Source organism: Acanthochromis polyacanthus, chromosome 4 (genome assembly GCF_021347895.1).
Source record: "Acanthochromis polyacanthus isolate Apoly-LR-REF ecotype Palm Island chromosome 4, KAUST_Apoly_ChrSc, whole genome shotgun sequence".
NCBI lineage: Eukaryota > Metazoa > Chordata > Actinopteri > Pomacentridae > Acanthochromis > Acanthochromis polyacanthus.
Genome location: NC_067116.1, coordinates 40,122,347 through 40,136,185, shown reverse-complemented (window position 1 = coordinate 40,136,185; position 13,839 = coordinate 40,122,347). Strand labels below are relative to the sequence as shown.

General features: G+C 39.2%; 1 protein-coding gene across 2 annotated transcripts; it reads left to right on the top strand.

Moving 5' to 3' along the window:
- The first annotated feature begins 76 nt into the window (after positions 1–76).
- plin3 (perilipin 3) lies at positions 77–13,065 on the top strand. 2 transcript variants are annotated; one of them, XM_022205022.2, is made up of 8 exons: positions 77–204; positions 5,433–5,522; positions 5,757–5,952; positions 6,213–6,295; positions 6,962–7,193; positions 9,565–9,905; positions 10,498–10,716; positions 11,550–13,065. In XM_022205022.2, the coding sequence occupies exons 2-8, from the start codon at positions 5,454–5,456 to the stop codon at positions 11,688–11,690; spliced, it is 1,281 nt and encodes a 426-aa protein (XP_022060714.1). In that variant the 5' UTR covers positions 77–204; positions 5,433–5,453; the 3' UTR covers positions 11,691–13,065. The 2 variants fall into 2 exon arrangements, with proteins under 2 accessions (XP_022060714.1, XP_022060713.1); XM_022205021.2 differs by having other exon boundaries at positions 83–240.
- Positions 13,066–13,839: the final 774 nt, after the last annotated feature.

Here is a 13,839-nt window from a genome sequence, read left to right as displayed (position 1 = left end):
AGTTTATAATAATATTTTTTAGATGCACTAGTATTAACACAGCTGCAGATACAGTAACTGTTGCCTCACTGCTGGGCTTTAATTGGCTGAAAGTTCATAAGACAAACCACTCCGCCTTCCTCTCCGGATTAAAGGAGGAGCCCAACAGTCCGTTAGAAGGAGTTTTTGGAGCCAGGACCGGTTCACTGACCAGCTCTAACACCGGTAGGTCACGGCAGGACAGAGGAAGCAGTCTGGGAGGTCAGTCTCATCTCACGGCTCTGTTTTTCTTTTTTAACGAGACGCACAACTTCCTACTGCTAAGCTAACTCGACTGGCTGCTTTAACTAGCTAACACAGCTAAGTTTAGCTTCGCTCTGGAGGCTCAGGAAGCAGATTTAATTAGCACAATGCTGTTCAAATTAGCTTAATGTGTCCCGAAGTTATGATAAATCGGTTAAAGGACAACTATTGTTTGCTTATTAGTCATAGTTACTCATTTGGGGTAAAGTTCACCAACCATAAAGTGCGAGAAATGTCAGTTGGGCTAGGAGAAAGTTGGGCTGCTAACTTGTCAGAGTTATATGCTTAAAGGAAGCTAAAAGGGGGATTTCTGTGCAAATTCTCGTTATTCCATTACTGTGTCAAACTTGTGATTCTCATAAAAATGAAGCAGTATCATCTTGTGTGACCTTTCATCAGGCTGTGGTCACAGAAGTTCAGCTGATCAGTGATTTTTGTCCTCAGATTATTTCATTTGGGGGACTTTAGTGGAGAGGAATATAATAATCCAGTATTTCATAAGACAAAATATAGACGTATAAGCTTGCAGAACGTTTTTTAAAATCTTTTTCTGTCGTTTTAGTCATCCTGTGACTCCTTCAGATGTATCTTTGCACAGGTTTAGGTGTCCAAACTCAATGAAATTCAACTGAAATTAATAAAATACCTGCATATTCACAGCCAGTCTTGTCATCCTCAGCTGTTTTCACAGATCCTTTAATGAGAGTCTTGAGTTTTCCTTTTAAATGTTGATATTAAAAAACACACAGCATTTTTAAAGTTTGTCCAACGATTATTGGAATAAAACGGCTAAAAAAATGTTTAAAAACGCTAAAAATATCGTAGCTTCTCCTTGTCAATGATCCCTTCAGATTTATCTTGACTCCACTTTAGGTCTCTAAAGTGTCATTAATGTGGAAAAAAATACAACTTTTTTTTGAAGATAAAGCGCAACATCTTTGCAAACTAAGTTGCTTTTCTGTCACTCCCATCATCCTTTAGTGGGAGTCTCCTGACTTTTTCTTTTAAATGCTGATTTCACAGCCTGATGGTAAAAGACAGAAACAACATTCTTAGCATATCTTCAATAATTACTGGAGTAAAGCAACCAACAAAAGCAGCAAATATTCGAGCTTCTCCGTGTCATGATCCTTCAGATTTGTCTTGTCACCGCTTTAGGTCTCTGAACTCTCTGAAATTTCACTGATATGGACAAAATATACTATTTTCCATTGATAACATACCACTCATTTGCTAATGAAGCTCCTTCTCTGTCACTCATGTCATCCTTTTAAACAATCTTTTGCTAAGAGCCTCCATATATTTCTTTTAAGTGTTGGTTTCACAGCCTGATGGTATAATTAACACAAGTTCAAAAATTACTGGTGTAAAACAACCAACGAATCCTTCAAAAAGCAACAAGTATTCTAGTTTATTATTTTTATGACCCCTCAGATTTATCTTTGCATCACTTTAGGTTTCTGAATTCTATGAAATTGCACTGCTGTGGATAAATGTACTATTTTCTGTGGATAAAATGCCACATATTTGCAAACTGAATTTCTTCTCTGTCAATACTGTCATCCTTTTACTGTCATCCCTAAATTTTTCTTTTAATTGTTGGGTGTCACAGCCTGATGGTGAAATACAGAAACGCCAATGTTGAAATCTGTTCCAAGATCACTGGAGTAAAGCAAAGAGACCTGAATTATTTCTGCCTTAAGAAAGCATAAAGTATTCTGGCTCCTCTGCCGTTTTGCTTTACTTGCATGTACCCGATACTCCCAATCATTCATTCCTTCTGTTCATTTTTTACTCCATAAGCAGCAATTCAACGTTGAATTTTAGTTATTATCTTGTGTATTGGTGCATGTAAGCTACAACGAGCTGCTTCAAATGAATAACCCCAAGTGGGATTATTACAGTTGCTTGAATTAAACTGTATGAAATCAGAATCAAGCCTTAACCTTCTGTGGTTAACTTCCCATCTTGTGTTTTTTTTCCACATCAGGCTTTCGTTCTATCTTCTGTATGACATATCACAGACAGCTCTTTTTTTTTTTCAGCTCCAACGCCGTTCGCTATGGCAAGTGTCTCAATAGTTTCCTCAAGAGATTCCAGCAGTAATATCAAAGGTCACGCCAAGTTGTAGCTCCAGAAAGAGTGTAGTAGCTTTCCTCAGAGGGCATGATGTGGCACATCACTGTGAGGATGTGACACATAGCCCTTATCATGCAATAGCAGAAGGCTGGATAACATTTTTATGAGCACTTTACTGGAATCAGTTGTCAGGGAGATGATTACTTCTGAAAATTTAAAACTAGTCCAGCTTGTGTTACGTAGCTGCCTTCTTCACAACATGCACTGCGTCTAAGAAAATTATCTCGGGCTCATCTCACCCTAGATATCAGAGTGCACAGTGTCAGACTTTGCTTTATAACAAAAGTAGTGAAGATCTCATCAACTGCCACTCAGAGAAGCAAGAAACGTGTTGCTCAACCGAGCTGTTGCAATGAAATGCAATTTGCAATCACACAGAGCCCTGAGAGATCGACTGCAGCACCATGAAAACGTCAGAAGAGGTGTTTTATTCCCTCTGACATCTTTAAATGTGTGAAGTGATTAAGCAGCAGCTCTATATAAATGTCATCCACGGTTGCAGCTGCTTGTTTGTTGGATGTGAGGCTCCATCAACAATCAGGTGGATGTAGCCTAATCTACCTGAGCGTTTCACTTCAAGTCGGCAACAGGTTACAGCTGGTGCTCATGCTAGCGCTGGCTGCTTCTCAGGCAGTATGATCACGGGGGTCTTATCCCTCTTTGACTCATCCACCGCATACATCAGGGAAAGCATGTCAAACACTTGTTAACAGCGCTGCCGTTAAGACAGGTGGAGTCCATCTATGTCTCTGTGTGCCATCTGGTGGAACACCAACAGATGCCGTCCACATGTTGTGAGCACCAGAGGGAGAAGGGGAAGGGTTCTTTCCAACTGGCTCGTATGCCTCTTTCTTTCTATTGACTTTCATCTCTGTCATGTCTTAACACTCCATGTTTACGACACACAAAAAAGACAGATGCAAGACAGAGATGAGACGAGAATCAACCTTGAACTACCAAACTGAATAACATCACTCATAAATAGAAGCAATCCCATCTGGTTATTTTATCTAAAAGTACATTTTAGATTAATGATGAAGTGTTACTGGGTCCCACTGTGGGATTCATTGCAAAATGCACTGTAAAATATGATTAACATTCTGTGGTTGCAATCAGTCTTAATATATGTGATTGTATTTGACCAGTACAAATAATGTTGCTGTAGTATCATTTTATACTGTATGTTGCTGCAATTTGATGAAGTGTCTTTAGTTGCGTGGTACATAATTAACTGTGGTTGTGAATACATTTTGGATTGATGAAGTACACTGGGTCCCACTGTGGAGTTCATGGTAAAATATGATACATTTTACCATACTGTGGAAAGCTATCCTTTAAATACATGTGGTTATGTTCACCAGTATAAGTAATATTGCAATAGTATTAATCTATCATATATGTTGCAGCAATATGATGAAGTTTCTTTATTTGAGCAAGTCGAAAACGGCAACGTTCCCATCTGATTATTTCATGTACAAATGTATTTTGGATCAATGACGGGTTGCCCCAGTGGTTGAGGTGAATCCCAGTGAAGGAAAGCTTTGCTGCATGTCATGCCGCTCAGCAGATCATTAATCAATACTAAAAATGGCGATCTCCTGTCTCTCATTACATGCAGGTTGTCGTGACTGAGGCTTTTATCCATATCACTAAATCCCATAAGTGACATGACAGACAGGCAGTCAGATCAGCTTCATGTCTTCCATCTTGTACAAAGTTGACTCTATGGTGATATAAAAATGGCATGAAATTTTTACTTCTCATTTCAAGAAAATGAGAAACTGTATGTATTAGTGGACTATTGATTAATTAAATTGCAAGCGAATTATACAGCTTTCTGTGGCCCAATCTAAAGTTATATTTGATATTCATTTAAGCTGATATTTCATTGTGATGATGAACACTTAGACATGAATTTCACATAATTATTTTGCCCTAGTTTTCATTTAAAGCAATGTTTTTACGTCAGTCGTAAAGCAGTATTGCTCAATGTTTCACTTTAGATGACTAATACCAGAGGTCTGTTTTGCCTGCATGTCTGCAGGAGAGCTTGTGAACAATCAGTCTCCAGCATTAGTGCCCTGTGGGTCCATAGTTCCAACAATTATTCATGGTTTCCTTCAAACTCCAATATATAATTTGAGATTAGACCAACTTGTGTAGTCACAGAATTATTTTACAAGATTCATCATCTCTATTTTCGTTTTATGTTGGTCATATTTATTCCGTTTTTAATATCGGAGCGAGAAAAGTGTTGCCGTGATGATTCAGTGTCGTTTCTGGATGCTGTGCCCACATGTAGAAGTTGAACTGTGGAGCTAAGACAGTTGTAAGTTCTTTTTTTTTTTTCTAAACTAAAAAGCAGAAGTCAGCCTTGTGAGTTTTACTATGAAGTTCTGCCAAGGCTGATGTTAAAGCTTACCTCCACCACTATGAAAAGCTATTAAAATGTCAGCTTGTCATACTCTAGAATAACACTACGGCTTAAAATGTTCCTTGACAACCACAATATCATAAAATAGACTGTAAAAAGATCTTGAAATCAAAATAGAAATGTGTGTTACTCACACGTTTATCCTGCACCTTTAGTTTCCAAACACTGGTCTCATTGATCTCTCATTCATAAGCGGCATAGTTTTAAAAAAAAAAAGCATAAATATAACTGTGGGAAGTCAACAGGGGAAATATTCAAATAAATCAATACACAACTTTTGACTTTAAACTCTCAAATACTGCAGAGACTTGCTTGAATTGTTTGCTTGGTTGCACTGTTATTTTTTTTTTTAAAGTGCAGTTTCATCCTTGTTGCATCATAGAGTTGACAAATGAATTTAACATGGCTGGAATGCCTTTCTGTGTGCATTAAACCATCTGGCAGGACAGCGATTCCTGCACGATCAAGTAAATCAACCATTTAAACAAAGAATATCAGAGAGAAAGCTGTATTTCATCATGCGTATCACGCAAAGTGAGGCAAATCTGTATTTCTGACACTCTATTTCCCATGTCAGAGATTGAATCCAGCAGTCACAATGGCAGACAGCGAGAAGACTAATGAGACTGGAGCTGCAGCAGCAGAACCAGCTAATGAAGACCAGCAGGTGAGGAGCACTGTGACTCTGAAATGACACCTAATACAAAACCAGAGCATGTTATGAACTCATTTGACATTTGGAAATTACCCATTTTGATAAGCTATTGTGGGAAATGATCATCATTCCTAATTGATTATTTGAACTATATGTAGTACTCAGAAGAACGGTACGGATGGGACTGTATTGTGCTTCATCAGTGATGGCCTCTTCAGTAACTTAATGGTTGTCTTTTTGTCCTAGACCGTTGTTTCGCGAGTGAGCAACTTGACCTTGGTCAGCTCAGCTTGCGAGGCGGTTTCCAGCGCCTACAGCAGCACCAAAGACAGCGTGCCTTTGCTGAAGGGTGTGATGGACGCAGCCGAGAGTGGGGTCCGAACCCTGGGAGCAGCTGCCACCACGGGGTCCAAGCCTCTTTTGGACATTATAGAGCCAAAGCGTAGGTTCTTCTCTCTGCAAAACCTGATGTAATACATGTGCAATGACAACACACAAATGCACAACATTGAAACATATTATGAAAGAATATTGCAAGCTTGTTGCGCATTAAAGGTGTGAACCGATGTCCAGTACATTTGTTACCTCCAGGTTGGATGACATGAAAGGTTTTTGTCAGGTGGTATCACACTGCATCGAGTTAACCGAGGATTATTTTCATTATGTTAATGTTTAATCTCATTTTGAATGTCATTGTTGCAGTTGCTACAGTAAATGACTATGCCTTGAAGGGACTGGATAAGATGGAAGAAAAGCTGCCTATTCTTCACCAACCTGCAGACAAGGTGAGACAGAACACCATGTAATGTAGTGACGAAAAAATTCATTTAACCCTCTTTTACTTGTTTTGTCAGTAATGAGACTCATTTTCTCTTGACCTTTTTCTTGCGTCTTTGGAATATTTAATTACATCCTTGACCTTTATCACACTAGTTCTCTCCCTTGTTGATAATGTGATAACTTCACACAGCAAGACCCCTCAAGCATAGTTCTGATCATTAACTAACCTCTTGAATCAGTCTGTAAGTTGTGCTACGCTCCAGGTAACCACAGCAACAGTGTTAACACTCCATAATATGTGCACAGGTAACTGTGGCCCTTGTTTGAGAAATAATCCAACAATTGCTCAAACTGACTGCAAACAAATGTTACAAATGGGGATAAATAGCCTTAGCTTCTCCTTTTTTTTCCCTCTCATGTATTGAATATGGTCATGGTATCAGTTAGATAATACATTCTGGGGTGTCAGTAAACGGTGGACTTGATGGATAAAGCTATTCCCTGGCTTCCACCTTGTCCTTATTTTTCCATGCTGGTACACCCTGCTTAACTTGGTCTAAAATGTAATTTCTGTCAGTGGATTAAGAGCTACACAGAAAATACCAAAATGCCAAAATCGCACAATCATTCCTCTCCAAGTGCGTCACGTCATCTCCTCTTTACTCCCTCAGGTGGTGTCAGACACAGTAGGTATGGTGTACCAGTCGGTGGCGGGGGCCAAAACTGCCGTAGTGGAGGCTGTGATGGGCGGCGTCGAGCTGACCCGGGCAGCAGTCAGCGGAGGTATCAGCACCGTCATGGGCACCAGGATGGGCCAGATGGTCAGCAGTGGGATGGGCCTGGCACTCAGCCGATCTGAGGACTGGGTTGACCAGAACCTACCCCTCACTGAGAGAGAGCTGGGTCAGTGACTGTACTAAATATGGAAAACATAATCAGAGTTTAAAACCCCCATATGTCTGCCTCTGAGGTGTACACAGGTGGGCTTTGACAGGATCAAATGAAAATTTAACAGGTTTTGATGAGACTTTACAAAAAAATGATGTTAAAGTTAAAACAAGGTGATCTGGAAAGATAGTAGTAGTCATGTAAAATTGTGCAGTTCTTCACAGTGACTGAAGTTGAACACATGAATGGTTGATTCTATTCATAGAGAGAGGGGCAGTACATTCCAGTGAACTTCCCTTCTGCTAACTTGGCCCATAAAGCACTTATAATTTCCAGCACTCACAGCTTTGACACCTGCTACTGTGATGTCATGTTATCATGACAACCTGCTGCACTCCAATATAGCAGTAATGCTAAAGAGGCCGCCCTCTGATTATAGATACGAAAAATATACAATTGCATCTGTGACACCAGCAGGAAAGTGCCCATAATGGCAGTACTTAGCAAAATCTGGATGTGTTGTGTGATAATCACCTAAGTGGCTTTTAACAGAGGCACATTGGTGAAGTGTTACATCCCTTAGCTTCCACAGACTAATGACCAGAGGGAGTGAAGTAGCCCTCAAGACTTTTTGTTTCTCCTGAGCAGATGTGCTTTAAGAGTGTTTGAGTCAAGTTGTCAAACATGGAACAGATGCACCAGTTGGCTCAGTGGGAGGGAATCATAACATGCATATGAACTCATGCAGTAAAGATGCCACCTGCAGTGATTTTTTTTTTTCAGTGTATTTCTTCAGATAACAGAAATTCAGATGTCAGATATGACTGATGCAGTGCTTATAAAAACTATTCATTGCTCCATGAAGTTTCACCTTTGATTGCTTTTCAATTTTGAATCATGGTCAACATGATTAGGCTTTTTTGACAAGAATTTGCAGTAAAAAAAAACAAATGTAAAAGTTACAACAGATATTTACAAAGTAATGTCAAATCATTTTTAAATATAAAATGTAAAATAAGTGATTGCATAAGTGTTCACCCTCTTTGAAGTGGCTCTCCAAATTCAATACAGGTACAGCCAATCAGTGCTAGAAGGCATACAGTTATTTAAATGGAGGCCATGTGAGTGCAGTGAATGTGTCTGAAGTGATCGTAGTATAAAGAAACCTGCATTTGGAAGGTCCAGTCACTGATGAATCAGTACTCCTGTATATAATTACACCATGAGGTCAAAAGAACAATTAAAGCAATTCTGTGAAAAGGTTATTGAAGAGCATCAGTCAAATAATGAATACAAGAAAAAAATCCATTTTCTAAAAATCCCTTGGAGTGCACTTTATCATTAAGAAATCGAAGGAATATGGCATATGTGTAAATCTACTGAGAGCAGACCATCCACAAAAACTGACAAACAAGAAAGACGCTAATGAGGAAGGCCACCAAGACAAGTTACAAGCTTCAGCAGCTGAGATGGGAAATACTGCAAGCAGCAACCAATGTCTGGGTTCTTCAACAGCTTTATAGGAGAATGGCAGAAAGAAAGCCGCTGTTAGGAAGAGCTCGTATTAACTCTCAACTAGAATTTCCCAGAAGGCATGAGAGAGACTCTGAAGATGGTTTCTTAATCTAATGACAAAAAATTGGGTTTTGTTGGCCATCAGATTAGATGCTGTATTTGGCAGACACCAAACACTGTATATCACAACAAATGCAAAAAATCTCCACCTTGAAGCACGGTGGTGACGGCAGCATATGAGGATGCTTTCTGGCAGCAGGCCCTAGAAGGTTTGTAGAGGGTAAGATGAATGTAGCAAGGATGGGGACATCCTGGAGAACAACCTGACAGTCTGAAAGAGAACTGTGCCTTGGGAGAAGAGAAAATGACCTGAAGCATACAGCCGAAGATAGATGGAAAGTGGCTCTGGAGTGGCCAGACTTAAAAGCAGCTGTTCACTCACAATCCCCGAGCAACCGAATAGACCTCGAGCTTTTTTGTAAAGAAGAATGGGATAAAATTACAGTGTCTAGATGTGCAAGGCGGCCTGAGATCTATTCATACAGGCTGAACACTATGGCTAAAGGTGTTTCTACTAAATACTTTGTAAAAAATCTGCCTTTTTGTAAAGTCTTACCTTCAATAAGCCTAAATGAATTGGCTGTGGTTCAACCCTAAAAAGCAATAAAAAAAGGAAAACTTCCAAAGAGGGTGAGTACTTTTTATAGGCTCTGTACTGCCTCCAACAGTTGTCAAAATCGTGTAACATACAGTACAATAATAACAGCTAATGGGCACTCCTAGATATTTAAAAACATTAAAAATTCAACATCGCCCACTACATAGATCATCTGATTTGAGTAAAAGTGAGATTAATGCCTTTCTCTTCCAGCTGCTCTGGCTGAACCGGCCGGCTCTGAGGTGACGACCCCTTCAGCCAGCCCCAGCTACTTTGTCCGTTTGGGGAAACTCTCTGCCAAGGTACAGGAGCGAGCCCTGCAGCAGTCCCTGGTCCGTGCACGGCATGCCAGGGATGCCACCTATGCTGCAGTGGCTCAGATTACCAGCACTCTGGACCTGCTAGAGAAGGCTCGTACCGGTCTGGACACGGCAACCAACCAGACAGGAGGAGCGTCAGAGCAGCTGCAGCAGCAATGGGCAGAGTGGAATGAGACGCAGGAAACAACCGGACGGACCGAGTCAGAGCCGAATGGGACGAAAGATGAATCTGAGGTCAGGACTGAAGCATTTGGAAATGTAATAAGTGCTTCCTAATCAGATTGTTCTGGCATTTTACAGAATTTATATTGTAGACTTCACATATACAGCGCTCTAAAGTGACTTGGAATGCCACTTAAACCAGAAAAATCATGAGAACATTTCTCTGAGAAGGGGAGAACAGAACCGTACAGGCAGCATATATGTGATGTCTTATAGTTTATTCAGAATCGAGGTGGAGTTTGAAAATAATGTCCTGATCCCTACACTAACTTTACACTTTTGATTACAAGCTTTTATGACCTCTCTCATCTGCTTTATTATTATTTTTTATTAAGTATCTTTTAGCATGTTTTTATTGACTTCATTAATGCTTTTTCACCTTTTTATATCTCGTCTCTCACTGTTATACTGATTACATATGAACTGCCTTATTATCAGCCTGTCTGCCAGCTATAAAGCAATTTGAATTGCACTAATCTATACAAGAGGTGCTATACCAATACAGTTTAATTGATTGATAGACCTCTCGACTCAAAGGGGGTTGTCAGTGGCATATGTTAGCGTTTAGCTATTGTAATTGAAAATTTCCACTATTTATTTGCAGCGGCTGGAATGGCGGGCTCTCTCCATGGTGCGTGGTCTGAGCAACCAGCTGCGGTCAGCGTGCTCCAATGTGGTTTCAAGTGCTCAAGGTCTACCAGGCACGATCCAGGAGCAGCTGACCAGCGCACGGCGATCCGCTGAAGAGCTACACTCCTCTCTGGGGAACACTACCAGCATCACACCCCTCCTTCTGGAGCGAAGCCGTCAGCACCTGAAACAAGTACTAATTGCACCACGCCGTCTTTGCTGCAGCGTTTTAATTCGCCACGTCAGCTTAGCTAAATATAGCTCGGCCCTTCAAGTTTTGTTTTCTCTTGTTCAATGTCATCACTTCACACGATTTGTCCTTCAACTGGCTTTTTAATGGAACTGTAATAATACTCCCACATTCTCACCGAAGATGATTTAAATGGAAAGTTCACACATTCTCCTAATTATTCTCAGGCTATCTGCTCATTCACGTTTTTTGTTTTTTTTTAATAGTGAAGTTCATACTGCGCTCACATACAATACATAACGTCACTATTTTACTTCTTAAAGCTCAGTTTTATAGACTTGCTTTAATGCTATGTCTCTTTTGTTTGTTTTATTCTCTTTCACTGTTAATTGATATCTTTTTTTAATTTGCTATTTTTATTTTATTACTCTTGTTTTAATGTTTTTTTTTTCCCCCCATTAATTCATTTTATTCCACTTGTTCTTTTTCCTTAATTGGATCTGGCATTTCTGGGGCTTTCATTGCTTTATCTGTTGTTGTTGTTGTATTGATTTATTTCGTGAATCTTTTACTATGTTTAACTCTGTTTCTCCACTTTTGCTTTTCTCACTGACTTTCTGATCAGTGGTTTTCCTGAGCTTCCCCCCCCCCCCCCCCCCCCTCCTGTAAAGCACTTTGTAAACTCTGTTTTTAAAAGGTCCTATAAGTAGTTATCATTATATTGTTATTATTTACTACCCTAAGGCTTAGCATACTTTTAAGACTATTTTAAGGTATTTGTTTTGATTCTGGTTAAATAATTTATTGTGTGTAATGCTGTTATCTATCGATCCCAGGTTCAAGAGTCTCTGGATGGTGTCGTAGATTATCTCCTGAACAACACACCTCTCAACTGGCTGGTGGGACCTTTTGCTCCTCAGAAGACTGAGAAGGCGGAAAGAGACACGGCATTGGAGCACTCTGGTCCAGACAACTAGACCTGATGACCTGCTGTGTTTCTCTGAGATATTTTGCTGTGTTGGCACAACCACTTGAACAGATATTCTATTTACTTTATCACAAGGTGCCTTTCCATTGATGTTCTAATGTTTTCTTCATGCTGCTTTAAGGTTGAGCTTTTTACTTACTGACACTGCATTTATCTTGTAGAAGTCATAGATATTCAGTTCTAACTGAAAACCTGTGCTAAGGGTTGAGCAAACATCAGCCTGGTTGAATACTGCATCCAAACATCTTTCAGTATTAGTATAAAATTAATTTCAGGATAGCTTTAGTATGTCTAGTTCCATAGTTTATCAAATGTAGTTTGCCAAAAAGACCAGGCCGCCCTACTACATCCAGATTTTGCAGAATGCAAGCCAGCATGCTTTTCTGGCCGTTCTGACCTGCAATCTTCTGCACAGTAGCGTCGCAGTGTCTCATTCAAGTATAAAGTTTGAACAGCTGACAGCGCACAGATGACAGCTCATTTTGCATGACAGACTGTGCCGGTCAAAGCTTAAAAGCAGCCCAGATATTGTTTATCGGTCTATTTCACTACTAATAATTGGGTATGGCCCTGAAAAACAACATGTCAGGCCGCCCCCCAACCTGTACTCTTAGAGGAAATGTGCATTTGAGCACTTTATTATTTATGCTGGAAAACATAAAGGGGTTTTACATCTCTTGAAAATGAACCCAATGCAGTGTTTTACTTTTGTAAGTAAATATGTCAAAGCATTCCTAAAACTAAGCCAAATGTATGATATCTGTGAATATATAAACCAGAACACATAAGAGGGTGCATACACATTTGCTTTCAGACTTTAATTTCAGTGTTCTTGTGAACTTGGATGGGTTCATGGAAGGGGCCAAAGAAATGTCAATAAAGTGAATATATTTCAGACAAAGCTGTCTCTTGAGACTTTTGTGTTTAAGGTATAGAGCCATTTAAAGATGTAAATCTATTTGCATTGATGAAAGGTTCCTTAACTTTAATGTAACTGTGTTTTTAACGTGTTCTAAATTTTTACACCTAGATTTTAACTTCCTGCAAATATAAGTCACTGATCTTTTTGATTACTAATAGAAAAAGCATATTGGTCAACCCCTAGCTTGATCCCTTTAGAGAGTTTGTACATTTGAGTCCTATATTATTTATGTAGGAAAACAAAGTGAAACATCAAAGCATTCCCAGAACTAAACCAAATGTATGATGTCTGTAACAGATAAACCAGAATAGAGAAGATGCACAAGGTTCACAGAACATTTTGTTTGTTTCAGCGTTTTGTTTTTTTTCTGTTGGAACCTTTGTAGTTTAAGTATCTACAGAACTGCCAGTGAGCTGATATGTGAATAAAATTTTAGACAAAGCACAGTTTCTGTTTGTTTCTATTGTGTTTAGAGCATGGAACCAATTCTAAAACACTATTTGCTTCAATAAAAGGTGCCTTAACATTCATGTGTTCATGATGCTTTTAATGTGAAAAGCTGAATGAAAACAGAGTAGATTAAATTAGCTGTAGAGCGTTCATAAAGCATTTCATTTGTTTTGAGATGGTAGTTTTAGTGTTTTGTGTTTGGACTTAGATGTTTATGGAAATAACTGAAGAACTGTCAAAGAGCTGAATAAATTTCCAGCAGAGCACAGAGTGGAAGGTGTACAGAAGGAATTTATTTGTTCTAAAAATGTGCTGAGACAGATCTGACAGTTCAGTTTTAGTAATATTTTTTCTTTTAGTTTCTAGAATGTTCCTCTTAAAGGCAGGCTCTAACAACATTTCAAAAATGTTCTGAAAACATTTGCCTAATGCTGCATGGAGTTTATGCTGCTTTTGTTATCATGCAACATTGTGGGGATGTTTTATACATTGTTACCTCAACAACATCCCTAAAACATCCTCATAGCACTGCATATATATTGGCATCATATAATATATGTCATCATATAACATCATCCAGTAAACTGAATGCTAAACTGATGATCTGAATGTTAAAGCTTAGTTCACTTTTAACATCGCGAAATTATTATTTACAATGCTAAACATCCCTTACGTATTCTTTAAAAAAAAATCTGAAAACTTGACAGTGTCCTTCATTTATCACGTATCATAATCTCAAAACATCCTCTGAATGTTACATCTCAGT

Coding starts and splice junctions, on each gene's coding strand:
- plin3 (XM_022205022.2), top strand. CDS start 5,454: ATGGCAGACAGCGAGAAGACTAATGAGACTGGAGCTGCAGCAGCAGAA. Junction 5,523..5,756: donor CAGCTAATGAAGACCAGCAG/GTGAGGAGCACT, acceptor TTTTTGTCCTAG/ACCGTTGTTTCGCGAGTGAG. Junction 6,296..6,961: donor TTCACCAACCTGCAGACAAG/GTGAGACAGAAC, acceptor TTACTCCCTCAG/GTGGTGTCAGACACAGTAGG.